General features: G+C 41.4%; 1 protein-coding gene across 4 annotated transcripts in view; it reads left to right on the forward strand.

Moving 5' to 3' along the window:
• LOC132836552 (mitogen-activated protein kinase kinase kinase kinase 5-like) overlaps positions 1 to 20283 on the forward strand; it is a 122272-nt gene extending 101989 nt beyond the window's left edge. For 3 of the 4 annotated variants that reach the window (XM_060855893.1, XM_060855896.1, XM_060855895.1), the window contains 10 exons: positions 475 to 535; positions 7384 to 7489; positions 7712 to 7770; positions 8905 to 9008; positions 10616 to 10793; positions 12386 to 12454; positions 13543 to 13635; positions 14581 to 14651; positions 19022 to 19077; positions 19920 to 20283. In XM_060855893.1, coding sequence (XP_060711876.1) covers positions 475 to 535; positions 7384 to 7489; positions 7712 to 7770; positions 8905 to 9008; positions 10616 to 10793; positions 12386 to 12454; positions 13543 to 13635; positions 14581 to 14651; positions 19022 to 19077; positions 19920 to 20058 — 936 coding nt within the window. In that variant the 3' untranslated portion in view covers positions 20059 to 20283. The remainder of the gene's footprint in view (positions 1 to 474; positions 536 to 7383; positions 7490 to 7711; positions 7771 to 8904; positions 9009 to 10615; positions 10794 to 12385; positions 12455 to 13542; positions 13636 to 14580; positions 14652 to 19021; positions 19078 to 19919) is intronic. The other variant, XM_060855894.1, reaches the window with a different exon arrangement.
• The last annotated feature ends 983 nt before the right edge of the window (positions 20284 to 21266 follow it).

Consider the following 21266-nt stretch of genomic DNA (forward strand, 5'->3'; position numbering starts at 1 on the left):
GCATTGTAAAATACCATGTTTTTGGCCTGTGTACATGCCTCCCTATGTATACGTTACCCAGTTGTGCCATTGTTTGTGTGAATATCATTTATCTGTCTGTTTTTTATTGGTGTGCATGCATGAATTAACAGTATGCCTGTTCCCCACATTTGCCTAACGTCTGTGAGCATTATTTGTGTTTTTGTGTTATTGGTGTTTGTCTTACCTCTATGTTTTTCATGTTGTCATGTTACCTGTGTCCTTGTAAACCATTTATTGCCTGTGTCTGTGTGCTATGTTTGTGAGTTACCTGAATGTATGTGCTATCTGTATCCACTTGTCACTTGTTTCCATGTGTTATCTATGCCCATGTGTTATCTGTGGCTTTGTACTAACTATACACATGTATTACTCATCAACAAGTTACCTCTCATGTAATAACTTTGGTGTAATTGATGCTTCCTGCCAGTTGAACCCCAGTTTCTTGTTTCTCAGTTGTATCCAGGCCGCTGCACTTGGCTCTACGTCATCAGTAACGTATTAATCAGCATCTCTGGTAAGAAAAATCCCGCCCTGAAGTTTCAGTCAAATTAATATTCTTAAACTAGCAAAGTTTGTGTGTGAAACTGGAATATATTATGAGTTGTATTCATTCTCAGAATCTCATCCATCATTAACAAATTAACCAGCGTGATTCAGAATAATAAGGAGCAGCTGGCAAGATGGTGGTGTAGTGGTAATGTCATTAGATTAGTATTCCAGCACCTAAAGTTAACATTCTGGGGACATGGGTTCAAATAATGGCAGATAAAATTTGAATTATTTTAAAAACCTGGAATAAAGAGCTGGCCAAACAGCAACCTCACAACAATTATTGATTATCATTTTTTAAAAAATCATCTGGTTCACTAATTCCTTTATCGAGGGAAATCTGCCATCTTTATCTGGTCAAGCATATTTCTGTTTCCAGAAGATGACTCTTAACTGCCCTCTGGATGACTAAAGATGGGCAATAAATATTTACCTAGATGGTAATGGCCTTATCGCATAAATGAATTTTTAAAACATATGTGTACAAATGATGATCATTATGGTCAGCAATTACCACCTTCAACAAGAGAGAATTTAACCACTGTTGCTTGATATTCAATGGCATTACATTAATGAAACCCCCACTATCAACATCCTGGGGGTTACCATTGACCAGAAACTGAACTAACTAGTCATGTAAGTACTGTGGTCACAAGAGTAGGTCGAAGGCTAGGAATCTACAAGGCACAAGTCAGGAACATGATGGATTAGCCCTTACTTGCCTGAATAAGTGCAGCTCCACCAATCTTCAAGATGCTCAAAACCATCCAGGAGAAATCAAACTCGAGGACCTTAGGCTCATCCGAGAGAACGAGATCATTCTGGACAAGACCTTCAGCAAGGTTATTACACCAATTATGCCAGAAGAGAGCAGACAATGAGGAAGGCAGAGAGGAGACAGGTGCAAGAGACCCTGGGAGAAGTACCTGTCAAGAACAAGTTGAAGCTTTTGGAAACAGTATAGACTGATGATACTGCCAGTTCGCAAAGGCGGCCAGGTCTGCAAATCAAAAGTCGGCGCAGAGGCAGAGCGGAAGAGTCGGACATCGCACAGAGCTGTGGTAATAGAGGACTCCATCGTGAGAGGAACTGACCGGGGTTTTTGTGGTAGCAGACGGGATTTAAGGATGGTATGTTGCCTTCCTGGTGCCAGGGTGAAAGACATCGCGGACAAGTGCGGGAAATCCTCAAGGACGAGGATGAAGAGCCAGAGGTGGTGGTACATGTTGGCACAAATGATATTGGGAAGAAGAGGAGGAACATACTACAGCGGGACTTCGGAGAACTAGGAAGAAGGCTGAAAAGCAGGACGTCCAAGGTGGTTATCTCCGGTTTGCTTCCAGTTCCTCGGGCTGGTGTGGCCAGAAACAGGGAGATAATGGACTTGAACGTGTGGTTGGGGAACTGGTGCAGGAAGCAAAGATTTAAGTTCTTGGATCATTGGGGTATATTTTGTGGTAAGCATAAATTCTACAAGAGAGACGGTTTGCACCTTAATAGATTAGGGGCCAGCATTCTGGCAGGCAAGTTTTCTACTGCAACACCGCTTCATTAAAACTAAGTAGCGGGGGGGAGGGGACAAACTGGATGTTTACAAAGGAAATTGAAGGGAAAGTTAGAACAAGAGAAGTCAAGAAAGACAACTGCATCAATGAGGCAGAAAACTCGGAAAGGTTGAGTTCATGCTGTAAGGTTGAGTGAATTAGGGGTTGATGGGAAGGGTGAGAGCAGTAACAAATTAAAAATACTATATATGAATGCACGAAGCATTAGACATAAGATGGATGAGCTTGAGGCTCTTTTGGAAATTGGCAGATACGATATTGTGGGGATAACTGAGACGTGGCTTCAAGTAGACAGGGCCAGGGAAATGAATATTCAAGGCTACACATGCTATCGTAAGGACAGACTGACGGGCAGAGGGGGTGCGGTGGCCTTGTTGGTAAGGGAGGATATTCAGTCCCTTGCGCGGGGGGACCTAGAGACAGGGGATGTAGAGTCAGTGTGGATAGAGCTGCGAAGTACTAAAGGTAAAAAGACCCTCTTGGGAGTCATTTACAGGCCCCCAAACAGTAGTCTGGATGTCGGATGTAAGTTGAATCAGGAGCTGAAATTGGCCTGTCGCAAAGATGTTACTACAGTTGTTATGGGGGATTTTAACGTGCATATAGACTGGGAGAATCAGGATGGTATTGGACCTCAAGAAAGAGACTTTGTGGAGTGCCTCAGAGATGGATTCTTAGAGCAGCTGGTGCTGGAGCTGACCAGGGAGAAGGCAATTCTGGATCTGGTATTGTGTAACGAACCAGAATTGGTCAGAGACCTTGAAGTGAAGGAGCCATTGGGAAGTAGTGACCAGAATACATTAAGCTTCAATCTACAATTTGAGAGGGGGAGGGTACAGTCGGAAGTGACAGTACTTCTGTTGAATAAAGGGAACTATGGAGCTATGAGGGAGGAGCTGGCGAAAGTTCAATGATGCAATACCTTAGCAGGGATGACAGTGGAGGAACAATGGCAGATATTTCTGTGTATAATGCAGAAGTTGCAGGATCAGTTCACTCCTAAAAGGAAAAAAGATCCCAGGAGGAGGCATGGGCGGCCATGGCTGACGAGGAAAGTTAAGAAACATGTAAAGTTAAAAGAGAAAAAGTATAACATAGCAAAGATAAGTGGGAAAACTGAGGACTGGGAAGCTTTTAAAGAGCAACAGAGGATTACTAAGAAGGAAATACGCAGAGGAAAAATGAGGTACGAAGGTAAACTGGCCAATAATATAAAGTCGGATAGTAAAAGCTTTTTTAAGTATGTGCAAGGCAAAAAAATGCCTCATCATTTTCCTGATGAAGGGCCTATGCCCGAAACGTCGAATTTCCTGTTCCTTGGATGCTGCCTGACCTGCTGCGCTTTAACCAGCAACACATTTTCAGCTCTGATCTCCAGCATCTGCAGACCTCACTTTTTCCCCAAAACAATGGTTAGGACTAAAATTGGGCCCTTGAAGACAGAAACAGGGGAATATATTATGGGGAACAAAGAAATGGCAGAAGAATTAAATGGGTACTTCAGATCTCTGTTCACTGGGGAAGACACAAGCAATCTCCCTGAGGTAACAGTGGCTGAAGGACCTGAACTTAAGGGAATCTATATTTGCCAGGATTTGGTGTTCGAGAGACTGTTAGGTCTGAAGGTTGAAAAGTCTCTGGGGCCTGATGGTCTACATCCCAGGGTACTGAAGGAGGTGGCTCGGGAAATCGTGGATGCGTTGGTGATTATTTTCCAGAGTTCGATAGATTCGGGGTTGGTTCCTGAGGATTAGAGGGTGGCTAATGTTATACCACTTTTTAAGAAAGGTGGGAGAGAGAAAGCAGGAAATTATAGACCAGTTAGTCTGACCTCAGTGGTGGGAAAGATGCTGGAGTCTATTATAAAGGATGAAATTACGGCACATCTGGATAGTAGTAACAGGATAGGACAGAGTCAGCATGGATTTATGAAGGGGAAATCATGCTTGATTAATCTTCTTGAATTTTTTGAGGATGTAACTCTGAAGATGGACGAGGGAGATCCAGTAGATGTAGTGTACCTGGACTTTCAGAAAGCTTTTGATAAAGTCCCACATAGAAGGTTAGTGAGTAAAATTAGGGCGCATGGTATTGGGAGCAAAGTACTAGATTGGATTGAAAATTGGTTGGCTGATAGGAAACAAAAAGTAGTGATAAAAGGCTCCATTTCGGAATGGCAGGCAGTGACCAGTGGGGTACCGCAGGAATCCGTGCTGGGACCGCAGCTTTTTACAATATATGTTCATAATGGTATCAGCAATAACATTAGCAAATTAGCAAATTTGCTGATGATACAAAGCTGGGTGGTGGGGTGAAATGTGATGAGAATGTTAGGAGATTATAGGGTGACCTGGACAAGTTAGGTGAGTGGGCAGATGCATGGCAGATGCAGTTTAATGTGGATAAATGTATGGTTATTCACTTTGGTGGTAAGAACAGGAAGGCAGATTACTACCTCAATGGAATCAATTTAGGTAAAGGGGCAGTACAGAGAGATCTGGGTGTTCTTGTACACTAGTCAATGAAGGCAAGCATGCAGGTACAGCAGGTAGTGAAGAAGGCTAATAGCATGCTGGCCTTCACAACAAGAGGATTGGGTATAGAAGCAAAGAGGTGCTTCTGCAGCTGTACAGGATCCTGGTGAGACTACACCTGGAGTACTGTGTGCAGTTCTGGTCTCCAAATTTGAGGAAAGACATTCTGGCTATTGGGGGAGTGCAGCATAGGTTCACGAGGTCAATTCCTGGAATGGCAGGATTACCTTACACTGAAAGACTGAAGCGACTGGGCTTGTATACCCTTGAGTTTAGAAGACTGAGAGGGGATCTGATTGAGACATATAAGATTATGAAAGGATTGGACACTCTGGCAGCAGGAGACATGTTTCTGCTGATGGGTGAGTGCCGAACCAGAGGACACAGCTTAAAAATACGGGGTAGACCATTTAGGACAGAAGTTGAGGAGAAACTTCTTCACCCAGAGAGTGGTGGCTGTGTGGAATGCTCTGCCCCAGAGGGCAGTGGAGGCCCAGTCTCTGGATTCATTTTTGTATCCTCTGCCCAACTGAAGAGAGTGGAAGAGTGGGAAGGTCTTTGACTATGTTGGTTGCTGTCCTGAAGCAACAGGAAATGTTTTTTTAGACTCCCTACAGTGTAGAAACAAGCTCTTTGGCCGAACAAGTCCATGCTGACCCTCCGAAGAGTATCCAACCCAAACCCATTCCCCATTACTCTACATTTACCCTGACTAATCCATCTAATCTATTCATCCTGAACACTTTGGGCAATTTAGCATGGCCAATTCACCCAACCTGCACATCTTTGGATTGTGGGAGGAAACCGGAGCACCCAGAGGAAACCCACACAGACACGGGGAGAATGTGCAAACTCCATACAGACAGTTGCCCGAGGCTGGAATCAAACTCGGGTCCCTGGCACTGTAAGACAGCAGTGTTAACCACTGAGCCACCATGAAGTTTAAATGAATGATGGAAGGCTGGTTTGAACGATGGACTTGATTGTGTTCACGACTCTCTGTAGTTTCTTGTGGTCATGGGAAGAGGAGTTGGCATATTACATTGTGATGCATCTAGATAGGATACTTTGTATGAAGCATCCATAAAAATTGATAAGAGTCTTTATGGACATGCTGAATTTCCTTAGCCTCCTGAGGAAATAGAAACATTGTTGCGCTTTCTTGACAATCACTCTGATGTGAGTGGACCAGGACAGATTGTTGGCAATCATTGCTGCCAGGTAGTTGACACACCTAACCATTGGTGCAGTTAGGGGGCATGCCCTCCACTCCACTTCCTGAAGTCAATGACGAGCTCCTTCATTTTGCTGACGTTGATGGAGAGATGGTCTTTATACCATGTCTTTTCTTTTCTGATGAATGTTTACAGAGGTTTCGCAAGTCGTTTTGTTTTTGTATGTACTTGTTAAGCTAAGGATCTCAAATGTTCTATAAACAGTCTTTTCAACTTTCCAACCAACTTCAAGTGATCAACGGCTTTCTACATATTAAAAAAAAATCAAAGGATCTGGACAGTGCACAGGAAAATAGAAGTTTGAACACACGCACCAGTCAGTGTCTCTACCCTATTGTTGTTGAATACTGAATGGACTCATAAACTCTAAGCATTTGCAGTGTTTTTGTTTTTGCTGCTGTTTACCTATTATTTACTTATCTATGCTATTTAACTATATGATCTGCCCGTATTGCTCACAAGACAAAGCTTTTCACTGTGCCTCAGTACACGTGACAATAAATTCAACTCAAATTCAAATGAAGCACAGATTAGTCATGATCTCATTGAATAGTGGATCAGGCCAAAAGCAGCCTCCTGCTGCTCCTATTTCTTATGTTCAAAAGTTTGTATATTTATTTTTCCAGCTCTCAATCACTGCACCCTCTTATTACATTTCTTCATTTAGTTTATATTGACTCACCTCATTCTTCCTACAAATAACTATCACTTCTAATTTTTGTATTAAATTGCACCAACAATGTCTTATTCCACATCGCCAGTCTATGTTTTCTTTTAAGCTTATTTCTCTCTTCCTTTACTATTTATTACATTTCACAGTGATGGGTCATCAGTCTTTGAAATTATGCCCTGAATACCCGGGCTGAGGTCATTACTGTGTATCAATAAGAGCGATAATCCTAATACTGACCTCTGGGAGGACATCCTAATTTACTTCTCTCCAGTCTAATAAACAACAACCGCTCACTACTGAATTCTGGTTTCTGTTGATTCAAGTTTATATCCACACAGTCCCTTTAGTCCCATGGGCTTTCATTTTGTTGGCAGATGTATTTTGCAGCAATTTTGAAAAACCATTTTTACCATCACTCATCATACTATCCTCATCAAACCTCTCTGTTACATCATCACAGAATTCAGTCAAGTTAATTAAACATGATTTACTTTTAACCAATTGGAGCTGGCTATGATCTAAAATCCATTATGCATGTATGTGTTTGTGGGAGGGGAAAAGTAGAAGTAAAAAAGGATTAACCATGCCTCATGGGGAGGAGCCCCTCACTCTCGATGTGGGTCACATGCAAATCAAATGTTGAGAAGTTAAATGATGTTGATAAACCTCCATTCTTAGTAGTATCCAGGCTCTCTTCCTTCCTTCCATTTGTTGTGGTTGGGTGTGCAGAGGATCCACGGTTTTCTGTGAGGTATTAACATGATGCAGTGGTGGGCCAGGTTAATGTGACTCGCTTGATCTTCCAGGAAAGACACTGCAGTTACACTCACACAGCCTGCTGGGACTGTACGAACAGGCCAAGAAGGAACAGAGGTCAATGGTTCACATACCAACACACCGACTTTTACCCAGGTAAGGGTCAGACCTGGTAGTTGAGGCAAGCCAAAGTGAACGGAGACATTAACTCAATGCTGACTTGTTAAATGAAGCAGACAATATATTCGGCGGGTTCTTTCTTTTATTGCTTCATTCAGAGAGAACATAGTCATGTGAGAGAAGGCAGACCTATGGGCAAGAGTAGGGGAGTTGATTAGCATTGTTGTACTTAGACTTATGTTTGTCTGTCTTCTGCAGGAAGAATGCAACAACCAGTAAGATTCCAGACACCAAAGGCTGTAGGAAATGTTCTGTTGGTGAGTAAATTAGGCATGTGCATTGCACCTCTTACCCAATTACCCATTCCTTCACTTAACATTCAAATCATCATGTAACTCCCTATCTACCTCACCCAAATCCCAAACATTTCACTCCTCACCAACACCCCATATCCTCAGGAGAAAGTGAGGACTGCAGATATTGGGGATCAGAGTTGAAAAGTGTGGACTGAGAGCATGGGGGTCGAAAAGAGTGATGCTGGAAAAGCACAACCGGTCAGGCAACATCTGAGGAGCAGGACAGTTGACATTTCAAGCATAAGCTGATGAACAGCTCCTTGATGCTGCCTGAGCATCACACTTTTTGACCTCCATACCCTCAGTCCAACACTGATATATCTCATATTCCATATTGTAAAGCTCTGACATACTGCACAAAACTTGCTGAAACAATGACATACTCCTTGCTATAATACTGATACAATGCACACCCCTCCCTGTAATGCTGATAGTTCCCAAACCTCTCATTATAATACTAAAACACCCGTCACTGAACATGTATATGAATTAAGAACAGAAATAAGCCACTGGGCCTTTCAAGCATGCTCCACCATTTAATAAGAAATACTGATACATCCCACACTTCTTAGTATAATATGGAAATGTCCTTAAGTGTAACATTGATTTTGACCTACACTATAACAGTACAACTGATATATCCTAAGTTTTTCACTTTAACATTGATATACCCAAACATCCTCATAGAAGCAATAATATACCTCATTCCAGAACACTGATATACCCCACACCATAATATGGGGAGGTGGTGGTGCATGGTAATTTCACTGGTCTAGTAATTCAGAGAAATGACTAGTGGTAGGATTAGCCTGAGGGTCACCACACCTCAGGTAAGGTTGAGAAGGTGGAACTTTCATAGTGACCTCAACCAATACAGAATTTGAACCCAGATTGTTGGTGCCACTCTGCATCACAAACCAGCTGTCCAGCCAACTGAGCTAATTGACACATATCCCATATCTGTCATTGAAAAACTGATATACCCTACATTTCTCCACTGAAATAATTATATATCCCATACCCCTATCCTGTAACATAAATCCCATGCTTCTCTCTGACACTCAGCTGAAATTAACGCTGTTCCTGTTTCCACAGTGCGAAACTCCCCAACAGGATGTTGCTATCTTTGTGGAGCATTGGAGTCCAGTATCGTTCTCTTGCAGTGGTATGAGCCCATGCATAAATTCATGCTCATTAAGGTAAGTGTTCTCACTGTCCTCCTCATCATTAGCTGTTGAATGTCACTGTTTTGCAGTTGAGCTGAAAACACAATTATCGGCTGATTCCCTGTAGGACAGATCCAGAGGTCTTCATTTAGTTCGTATTCAGAGATTTGCAGACTTGTCTGATGTGAGAATTCAGAACAAGGATCATTACCTTAAATTAGAACAAGGCTGTTTGAGAGTAACATCAGGAGGCATATTTGATACAATTGATGATCTGGAACTTAGTTCCCTAAAAGGTTGTTAATGCTATGGAACCAATTGGAGTTTTCAACACTGATCTTTGCTGGGTCACTAAATTTAGTAAATTAACCTAAACTAAATTAACTAATCAGGTAGGAAATGGCAAATAAAAATGAGGGCAAATGTTCTACATGGCAATAAAATGGTATCAAGGGATGTTAAGCAACGTTAAGGAAGAAGGCAGCCACAATCTAATTGAATGGTTGAACTGACTGAAGGGGGTGAATGACCTACACTACATGCAAATGTTATCCTGAATGTTTAGTTTGACTGGGGAGGTGTGTGAGTTCTTAACCAAACTGTACAATGGTACTGACTGAGATTTTAGGTCCACAGATACTTTTAAATAGTGAGAGACTGGTCCTCTATGTGCTTTAGTCTATACCTCAGAGCATCACTTTCCCTTGTTTGGATACAAGCTATATGACCGTGTAGTTTCCCCAGCAAGTCACCAGGGTTCATCGGACCATCGGCCTTGATTTCATTGATTAGTGGAACAGGCTTGAGGAACTGAATGGTTTCTCCTGTTCCTAAATATCGAAGTCAGGTGACTGATTTCAGGATGGCTGGCAGTAGTTTTGGCCTTCAAAGAAGTGGGATGACACAGGCCAGAATCATTTCCCATAGTGTCATCTTGTCTCATTTATCTGGACTAAGTTGAACCTCTAAGCTGGGAGGTATAAGGAAAGAGGTCTGATCCATGGTACCACCCATGTCCAATTAATGATGCAGACTTATGTCACATTCCTGATTCTGCATCATTGTGTTTGTGAAGTGGAAAGGGATTCCTGTCTCCAGGCTTTGCCCAGTGTCTGGGCAGCAAGGGTATTGCAGACTATTTAAAAAGTGAAGACTTGAGTCATAATCCCCTACTCTTTCTGGCTCAAGCATAAAAGAACCTTTCAACAACTTATTCCTTTTTCCCCTCTTCTTTGAAATATGTCATTTAGTAGATGAGGATCAAGTATCTTGTATGTGGGAAGCTCCCCTGGAATTGGAAAATAGCTCTTGAGTTCTAAGTAAGATACTAGCTGTGACTCTCGTTGCTGAGCCAAAAGGTGGTTCAAGTCCCGTTCAAGAGGATTCAGCATTAAATGTAGGCTGAGACTTCAGTGCAGTACTGAGGGAATGATGCATTGTCAGAGATGCCATCTTTTAGATTGGATGATAAGCTGTTGTTATCCTTCCAGCTGGATGTAAAAGACCCGAAGAAAAATAGTGACATTTTCTCTGATATTCTGGTCAATGTTTACCTCTGAACCAACATCACTCAAAATTCAGTTGCTGATATTGGATCGTTCCTTTAGCTGTCTTTGACATTATCCCCTTTTATGTTCCAGCACTTTGACTTTCCACTGCCTAATCCACTTCGAATTTTGGAAACGCTAGTGATTCCAGGTCAGGAGTATCCAATGGTTTGTGTTGGGGTCAGCACAAAACATTCCTCCAACAAGGTTGTAGAATTCCAGACGATAAATCTCAATTCTTCCTCATCCTGGTTCACAGATCTGGGAACAGGTGAGTTACTGTTACAGGTGCTGAGAAAGAAAGTCAAACTCCATCAGTAGAGATCAAAGTCCACAGCCTGTGGATATGGCCGTTTCTGATAAATATATTGCACCTAGTGTATCAAAAGACACTCGAAGAATAAATTTCCCATCATATTATAATTATTCACTGTCTTCAGGGACAGAAAAAGCTAAATGTAGTAGCCTACTTGTTCTGATCCTGGCAATCTGAAGGTCATTAGTTGAAAATCCACTGCATGAATTGCATTCAATAAAATTAGTTGTCTCTGGTTTAGCTAATACAGATAATAACTGTGTGTGACACCATGTGTGTTTGCTGTGGTTTCTATGTTCTCTCCTATTCAGTGTCATTGGATCGTACTTGATAGTGTCACGAAGTTCTGCTAAAATGTCCAAGGTGGTAAATTTATTTCTGAGAAAAAATTTTTTTTTAAAGCTGCAACAAATAAAATTAAGAGAAAAGAATTAAGAAAACTAATAAAAATACATAATAGTGTTGGTCCAAGTGTGCATTTCACACTCCAGTCCTTGCGATTCCCACTAGTCTTGAAGGTCTTTATTGTACTGGTAGATGCTGCCTTCAGGGTCACCCAGACATTGACACGATTGCAGAATACACGCAGGAAGCCAGAACAACCCCACCATAGGCTGAACCCATTGTGACCCTAAGTCCACCATCTTGGTATGTGGTTCTCTTTTGGCTCAGAACAGCTAGAAGTTGACACCAAATATTGCCTTGTCAGTGTTCGTACACTCCAAGAATAAATTTCCCATCATATTATAATTATTCACTGACTTCAAGGACAGAAAAGGCTTGGTGACTTTGAACATCATGGTTTTGGCTGTTGTTCAGCTAACTGCACCTCCAGTGGAGGTGTGAAAGTCTTTAATTTAAACTGGGTAACCAAAGCCAGCATTTAAATAGCAAAGAAAGATCAGGGCAAATACTTGTCTTCACCTTCTCTGTATTAATTTGGCAGAGCACATGCTTGTTTCAGATCTTGGACAGGTTTCATTCTAATGAAACCTTGAAAGCCCACCAGGCTCTGTGCCAGATTAAACTGCAGGCATTAAAAATCCAGCCCATGGTCTGCCAACCTGGTACTAGTCCTTTCACCTGTTTCGACTGTGAACTGTGACAGCATCGTTTTTACTTTTTCCAAATCCACATCTATAGCTAGATGGATAAGTATGCAAACTCCAGCAACTGCAAGCTCTCCTCCAAGTCACACACCATGCTGACCTGGAGATACATCATCATTCCTTCACTGTCATACAATCAAAATCTTGAAATTTAGCCCTAGCAGCACTGTGAATGCACAAACACTATGTAAATAGCAGTGGTTCTAGAAGGCAACTCACCATAACTTTGTCAAGGGCATTTATAGATGGGCAATAAATGCTAGTCTAACTAGTGATGCCCACATTCTGTGAATTTCAAAACAAATCTTTTTAAAATAAGTCAGATTTATGGGGAACGATGGTAAGGTGAGGGCAGAGATTGAAGAGACAATTCTTTTGCTTTTTGAATGTTTCTTCGGTGTAAATCAGTTGAAGTAACGCTAAGTTTTCTTACTGCAGCAGCTCTGCAGGAGGAGTTTGTTCACGTGAGTCAACTGGACGAAGACATGGTACTTGTGTGCATTGGCCGTAAGTACAAACACCCCGCGCTCACCCAATTTCAGGTTGAGGGTTGTCTGTGGTTACCAAAATGGATAAATATTTCACCAAGAACAGGAAATAGGGGGATAGCCAGCTCCAAAGGAGCAGCAGTATCAGCAGCTCACTAGAATAGATATACCAACTGGATGTAAATATTGATATTATAATTATTTCTCTATATATAGCAACAGCCAATTTTAATTCCACAGGGGATAGATAGAAAATGGGCAATTAATCAGCCAACTTTACACCTGGGCATTTGGCATGTCTAGCCATTGTGGTTTATTTGGTGCTTCTAGCAATCCCTTGGAGGGTGAGCCCACAAAGGCCACCTGCAGTGCAACTGCCCATTCCCTCAGAGGGAGACTCTTCACAGCCCCCTTGGAGAGAGCCTGCCAGGGAGAGAGTCAATCTCTCTGCTGACCCACTAAGAGAATTTTACAGTGAGGGAAGAATTTAACAAACAAATCACTCTGCTAAAGATTGAACTGTTTAAATAGCACCTGGTGACATGCAGGAAATCCGATGGTGATGAGGGCAAGGAGGGGTGGCTTTACCATAAGCTATTGCCGTTTCTGCTGGAACTTTGCACCAGAAATGAAAGCAGCCGGTAAAAGTGCGAACCAAATATGGGTGGACATGTTTAAAGTGGGCAATGATAGAGTGACATCACGTCACTTTTTTTTATTATCACCATAGCAACTGTGGGCCTTAGTAACTGCAGCATCTTAGTGACACCTAGAAAGCTGACAGGAGATATTTCATGTTTTAAATGTTAAATTTCTCTTCCCTCGTCAGTATCGGCCACCATAGGATCATACATTTTCCCTTCACAGGCCTCCTCCCATGTCTGTCTCTGCTAATCTGGTCAAACTCTACCTCAGGCTGCCAGAGGCTGTAGAACCTGAGATAGCCTTGGAGTATAGCAATGAGGCTGACCCCAGGACAGATGGAATAATCAAGCAGCTAGATGTACCCACTCCAACCTTTCCACCCTTACATTCAGATACCAGAATTTCACTGAGGAAGATTTGGGCCTTCTCGACTAATTTAAGAAGCTTATTTTCTTTCAACAGAAAATATAAAAATTGTAAATATTCAAGGATACCTCAAGTTGAATAAGGAGCTGGTCCCAGAGGTGACGTTTGATGTTCCAGTGGAATCAGTCGGTAAGGAATTATAAGTTATTTGAAACTTGACTACTTGAGCCTTTATAAGTTTGTGCTTTTCGGGGCTAGTTTTGGGGGATGCAAGTGCTCGAAAGTGGAGCATTTTCTATCTTGGATACCAAGTACATGGGTTAGATACTGGGTAAAGCTTCTTCCATATGCTGTCCCTCTTAATACTCAGACGCGATGATCCCTCCAACTTCATTGTGCATGGTCTATTTACTTCTGTGCACAGTACCTTCACTTTGTACGTGTAATTACACAGGGCACATTGTCTTAAAGTGGACACGATTGAGTGGCCTGCATAATACTTTCATTATTGTTGCACAGGCATGCACATTTGCAGATTAGAGGCAACATTCCATTCAGGCATATGTTAAAAGTCTTAGCAGCTGTGTTTACTTTCCTGAAAATTTTCCATTATAAATTATTTTACCCCATTATGTAAATGGGTCCGTCTAATCGGACCCTCCTGCTAGTGGAGATTCTGTAATGCCATCTTTGGTGAGGGACATATTTAAGAAGACAATTTCCATAGCAAGCAATGATATTGGAACTTCCAGAAATAATTAAATGTAAAATCAGAATGGATGTGTTTAAATGTACTATTTATAAATTACATAGTTTTATACATAATCTATGTATCCTTTAACTGTGACATTTACTAATACTAAAACATTTTCCCAGCCACATTTTGCTTATATTGTCTCCATTGCGCTGACTTGCTCCTACAGGAAATAACTGAGGTGAATAGCATAGATACAATTGAGGAGAAACTAGGTAAATACATAAAAGAGAAAGGAATAGACAGATATGAGAGGCAATTCATGTGGACCATAAACATCAACATGCCAGCCTGAAGGACCTGTCTGTGTTGTAAAGTTTATGAAGCTCACTGTGTAGTACCACGGATAATCTGAAAGTGCTTTCTTTTCCCTCATCCAGTCTGCTTCTCCGACAGCGTCCTGGGATTTTGGAAACATGGGATGCAGCGGAAGAGTTTCAGGTCCTGTGAGGTGAGCGGGGTTTTGTTTCAATTACTAAGTAACATGCTGATCATAAGTGACTGTTTTCCTTTCTCTTTTAACGGAAACTGATTGTCAGTGTTGGAATCTGCAAAGGAAGTTTCTGAGAGGTGACTTTAGAAGCATAGAGCACAAATGGAGACCATCATGCCTGTGCAAGTACTTTGAAAAAGCTGTCAAAACCAATTTAAAGAGCGAGCTAAGTTTACAATAAACATGACATAACGAGCTGGGGTAGATCATAAGCCTGCTTTAGCATTCAATAGGTTGATGGCTGAACTTCTTAATTTACTTTACTCTTCCTCCTTATCCCTATATTTCTTTGTAAGTATAAATCAAATAATCTCCGTCTTGAATATGCTCAGTGACTGAGTATCCACAGCTCCCAAAAATAAAGAATTCCAAACGTGAACTAGCATTTTCCTCAACTCAGTCCAAAATGGCTAACTCCTTATTCTGTGACCCATAGCTCTATCTCAGCCAGGATAAATAGTCTCTCAGCATTTAGTTTACCAAGACATTTAAGAATTTTGTACATCTCATTCTTCAAAATGTCACTAGGCCCATCCAATCAATCTCTCCTCATAGTACTGCACATTTTATTCAATGAATCAATGTATTAAAGCCTCAGCATACTCCTCTTAAAACAATATATCCTTCCTTGGGGAAGAAAACCAAAACTGTATATAATAGAACTCAAAACTTGGAACTGCAGAAGAATCATACTGGACTTGAAACATTTGCATGGCTTTTCTCTGCACAGATGCTGCCGCATCTACTGCATATTTCCAGCATTTTCTGTTTTTAGTCAAATGAAATGCTCATGAAGAGACGCAACGTTTCCATCACTTGAGGAGAGCAGCTGGGGTACTTGAAGGAGCATTTGGGTATCTGTGTGAACTGCTGGACCTGTGCTCACCTGCTTGCCCTATTCTGTAAGGCAAGAGATGCATTGTAATACCAGCCTTTAAAACTCAACCTCCAGAACTGGTCCATGTCGTCTTCCAGCTCCTGCATCCTCTCGTTGGGTGCCAAACTTACCTCCAAGCCAATATTCTATTTATGTTACCAATTGCTTGCTGTAGCAGCATATTAAATTTCAAAAGTTTATGTGCACCATCCAAATCCATTCGAACAACAAAATGTAATCATTTTTCACCTTTGAAAAATATTGTCTTTTTCTTCATTTTCCTGATCAATGTGGATAATTTCCCATTTCCCCACTTTACTCCATCTACCACAATCCTCAGTGACTCAGTGGTTCGCACAGCTGCCTGGCAGCACTGGGGTCCCAGGTTCGATTCTAGCCTCAGGCAACTGTCTAGGTGGAGTTTGCACATTCTCCCCATGTCTGCGTGGGTTTCCATCATAGTCCAAAGCTGTGCAGATCAGGTGAACTGGCCCTGCTAAATTGCCCATAGTGTTAGGTGCATTAGTCAGAGGGGAAGTGGGTCTGGGTGGTAACTCTTCAGACGGTTAGTGTTGGGCTGAAGGACCTGTTTCCACGCTGAAAGTAATCTAATCCCACTTACTTTAACTGACAATATCCTTTGCAATCTTTGTGTAGTTGTGAAAGAAATAATTAACCCACCATATATTTACATGAAACTGAGGAAGTAGAATTTGGAACAGGAGCTCAATCTAGACAAGGTAATTCTTAGGACTGATGTTAGAAAGTGCTTCTTCACTTAAAGAGATTAGGATATGGAAGGAACTTCCAGATACAGATTTGAAGAAAAACTTACTGCAGTAATTGAAGAAAGCCTTGTGAAAGGGGAAGTCTGACTTGGGCTTAAAGGTTGAAATTATAAACACGTGTTGATTTACTGTAGGCTGGAATTCTCTTGGCAATGTTTGCCTTATCAACTCGTTCAGAGAAGTTACCAATTAGAGCAGGAACTTGAACTGGAGTCTCGGTCTAGGGGTAGAGACACTATCACTGCACCACAAGAGGACCCTTGGAATTCTCTTGATGAAAGGAGATTAATGGTGAAAAGGCTACAGTGTTTAAAGATAATCAATGAATTTCAGAAAATAGACTGAGAGAAACTATTTCCTGTATGGGTGAATCCAAAACAAAGGGGTAGAACCTTAGGTTTAGACCTTGGTCATTCACAATGATATCAAAAAGCAATTCTTCTTGCAGAATATTGATGAAATCCAAATTCCCTCCCCAAAAGTGCTGCTGAGGTTAAAGAAGAATTTAAAGATCAAAACTGAAATTAATAGATTGTTTGAGGCAGGGTAATGAGATGTAGAATCAAGCATAGTAATTGAAGTGCAAATCAGCCATGCTGTAGTTGAATAGTGGAACAGGCTGAAAAGGCTGAACATCCACCTTCAGTTCCAATGGAAATCCAGCTCCATAGGAGGAGGCAGGATAGTGGATAAACCTCCACTTTACCATTTACACTAAGTGCTATGTATATTCTCAGGGCCAGACAGACTGAATTGCTTGTTCATTTTACTGTTCTTACAGTTCTAAGTTTGTGTGAGAGCTTCTTGCTCAGCAACAATGAACGCCTGGTTCGACAGCTTTGTCATTTGTGGGTATTGGTTATTGAAGTAACAAGGTTTCATCCAGTTTTCACTCAAAATTATATGATTCTAAGTCCAGTGAGCATGAGCACTCACAGGAAGAAACACAACTAGGACATGAATGTCACCATCTGTAATCACTATTTTATTCACTGACATAAAATCATGTCCAGATTCAACCTGAACACAGATTGTTCAGTCGTAACAAACTGTCACAGCAGAAGAGAGGAGTCAGTTGTTTGGGACAATGGAAAGTGGTGTGGCGAGAAGTTTCAGCAACAGTGGGAGAGGCTGTGAATAGGGAAGAGGAGTTCAGTGGGGAAGGGGAAAGAAAGGATTGAAGATGTGAACTGGAAAGGGAGCAGAGTGAATGCAAAGAAGGTGGGTGGAGGGAAAGAGGATATATGGGGAAAGGCAAATTGAATGGATAGGATGAGACTTGGATAGCAAAAGGATGGGCGGAGCATGAGTCAGAAATAAGCTAGGGAGACAATTGGGTAGAAAGAGATGTAAGGGGATGGTTTGGTGGAGAGAAGAACTGGGAGCATATAGATTAGGAGAGAGGATCAGGTGAAAAGAAATGAATGGAGTTGATAATCTAAGAGTACTATTAATTAATGGTATTACTTGTTATTTGGTAATATTATTCAGTGCTTCAAAAATAGGTACAAAAGGTGAAGCCACAAAGTAGCAGAGGTGAGCTAACAAGATGGATACAGAATTGGCTCGGTTGTAGGAGACAGAGGGTAGCGGTGGAAGGATGCTTTTCAGAATGGACAGTTGTGATGAGTGGTATTCCACAGCATTCAGTGCTAGTACTTCTGCTGTTTGTGGTCTACTCAATGATTTAGAGGAAAATGTGGCTGGGCTAATTAGTATGTTCATGGACAATACAAAGATTGGTGGAGTTAATGAGGATTGTCAGATGATGTAGCAGGTTATAGATCAGTTGAGGCATGGGCAGAAAAACAGAGTTTAATCCAGACAAAGGTGAGGTGATGCATTTCGGAAGTTCAAGTACAGGTGGAAATTATATGGTGAATGGCAGAACCCTTAGGCGTACTGATATGCAGGGGGATCTGGGTATGCAGGTCCACAGATCACCTGAAGGTGGCAGTGCAGGTAAAAAAGGTAAAAACGGCTTATGGCATTCTTGTCTTCATTGGAAGGGGCATAGAGTATAAGGATAGGCAAGTTATGCTTTAGCTTTATGTGACTTTAGTTAGGCCACACTTGGAATATTGTGTACAATTCTGGTCACCACACTTCCAGAAGGATATGGATGTTTTGAAGAGGGTACAGAGACTGTTTAACAGGAGATTGCTTGGTATGGGGAATTTTAGCTATGAAGTAAGATTGGATAGACTGGTTTGCTTTCACTGGAATGCAGGAGATTGAGGGGCAACCTGATAAAAGTTTATAAGATTGTGAATGGCATGGATAGAGTGGAAAGTATGAGGCTTTTTCACAGGTTGGAGGGGTCAATTACTAGGGGACACAGGTTCACGGTGCGGGATGGCAAGCTTAAGAGATGTGTGAGGCAAGTTTTTCACACAATGGGTAGTGAATGCTTGGAATGCGCTCCCGGAGGAGGTGATGGAGGCAAACACACTTGCAGCATTCAAGAAGCACCTGGACAAATACATGAATAGGAAGGGAATAGAAGGATATGGATCCTGTAAGTGAAGACAGTTTTAGTATGGTAGGGCAAAATGTATCAGCACAGGTTTGGAGGGCCAAAGGGCCTGTTCCTTTGTTGTGTTGTTCTTTGTTTTTAAATAATCAGAAAAATGACTCAAAACAATATTGCTATTTATTTACAGATTTTTGAGGAGAAATCAGAACACAGTCGACTTTATCGTTTTTTGGGAGCTGACAGGTAAGAATCTTCAAAAGTAGTCATGTTCTGCACTGAGTCCTATTGCTTTGCTACATGACCTTTGGGAAACCTTGACATTATGCAGCTTGTCTTTCTGTAATTCTCGATACAACAGCCCTTCAGCCCATCTCAATAAAAACAAACAAAGCCATAAGATTGTTTAATAAACTGCTGTATACCTGTGGCAGTTGGCAAAGGTTGAGAGTGCTAAATCTGTGTCACAGATCACTAAAACTGCAACCAGAGAACTAAATTTGGTTTAGGAATTGAATACTATGGAAATGAATGGCAAGTCTCTTGATCCAATAGGATTATATAGAATGGAAGGTAATGGGAAGTATTTTGATCAGTTGGGATTCTGTACATGGGGACTAAGTGAGATAAGATTTGGCTTATTTTGGGTTTCTGTACAATGCAATTAATGGGTAAAGGTTTGGTCCATTTAGAATTCTGTACATTGGGATTCTGTACAATGGGAATAAATAGGGAAGGGGAGGGCAATTAAAATTCAATGCATTGTGGTGAGTGAATGGAGAAGCATTGAATTTCCAGATAACCAATCAGGTTTGTTGATGGTCCAGTAGTTTGTTAGAACCCTCTGTTCATGTTAGCACATGAAGAACAATCACTTAGGCAACGTATAGGTGGATGCCTAATGCTATGGATGTATCATAAACTTGCTACAAATGATGCGAGGCAAGTGTCAAATGTTGGTGAAGTCTGGACTCAAACAAATATTTCAATTCAGTGGCAAACATCACAGTCAGTTTTAACCATTAGGATGGTCTCTCAAGGGAAAATAATGTTGTGACATTGATGATATGTTGTATTTTTGTTTAAAGCTGCAGACTGGTGATCTTTGAAACCAGGCTGACCGATGACCCCACCTCCCACAGCAATCTCTACACTATGCAAGTGCCAGAGAACCCGTTGTGCAAGATGGGAGCCGTGCACTCAGATGGGGCCACAGCCCGTCAATGACGCCAATCTCATGGGCAAAACAGGATTTTTAGCAGCAGGACAAGGCTTAAAAGAGAAGATATTTAATATTTCTGACCACTCTGCTTACTATGTTGGGTGTGGGTTAAAGGTTTGTCCTTGACTGCTGAATCTACATTACAGTTTGAATGTGCCCTTGTATTATAGCAACATCTTCTAATTCAATACCATGTAAAGCTTGAATGATGAATATTCTAAAGTAGAATTGAGAAATGAATTCATTGATATTTCTATAAATAAATAAATTTATTTGATGTGATATAGTACATCTTCTTTGGTGCAGTGACTTCAATCTAGAGTTTAGTCAGTTTGCCAGGCTGTGATTGAAATCTATTAAATGGATATACTTAACACATGAGGGTATGCCAATCAGAAAGGCATGTCCAAAAAACACCACAATCAACAATTCTGTTCCCCTCCCTGTTAATTTTGAACAATTAGGTTAAAGCAAGTTGTTTGCAAACTCAGCACCCTACTTGACCACTATCTACACTTGTTCACATCTTCTCTATTTCCAAGTCTACTTACATTTACCTCTATCTCCACCTTCCCTCATCTGCTACTGAAAATCTCATCCTTGCCTTTATACCCTTCAGATTAGATTATTCCAATACTTTCTTGATCAGCCTCTGGCCATTTGAACTTCAGTTGGCAGTGGTGTCAGTCAACGTAGGTGAACCTGTGCTGCATTCAGATTATCTTACTGAAAGAGATACATTTTGGGAAATATCACACTCGTTGTGTTAACAAGGCTATTAAACGGAATCTGTCAGTGTTTGTGGGCAATGTACAAATCAGTTATTTCATCCAGTTCATAACATTTATCAACAGACTGTTTTCCCTTCATATGTTCACAGGGCCAAATACTTAAAAACAGCCTCCAGCTGGATGTCTGGTAGGGGTAGGATTCTTCAGGGGAACAAGTCACTCAACAGTAAGCTGCCTCTCTGTCATGTCAAAAACAGAGACCCTGAATGGGTTGACTATAATTCTTTTTTAGTGTGTTGCTGGAAAAGCACAGCAGGTCAGGCAACATCCGAGGAGCAGGAAAATCGACGTTTTTCCTGCCCCTCCGATGCTGCCTGACCTGCTGTGCTTTTCCAGCAACATACTCTGGACTCTAATCTCTAGCATCCGCAGACCTTGCTGTCTCCTGCAGTTCTTCTTAGGCATCCCTCAGAAACAAGAAT

The sequence above is a fragment of the Hemiscyllium ocellatum genome, chromosome 47 (genome assembly GCF_020745735.1).
Source record: "Hemiscyllium ocellatum isolate sHemOce1 chromosome 47, sHemOce1.pat.X.cur, whole genome shotgun sequence".
Classification (NCBI taxonomy): domain Eukaryota; kingdom Metazoa; phylum Chordata; class Chondrichthyes; order Orectolobiformes; family Hemiscylliidae; genus Hemiscyllium; species Hemiscyllium ocellatum.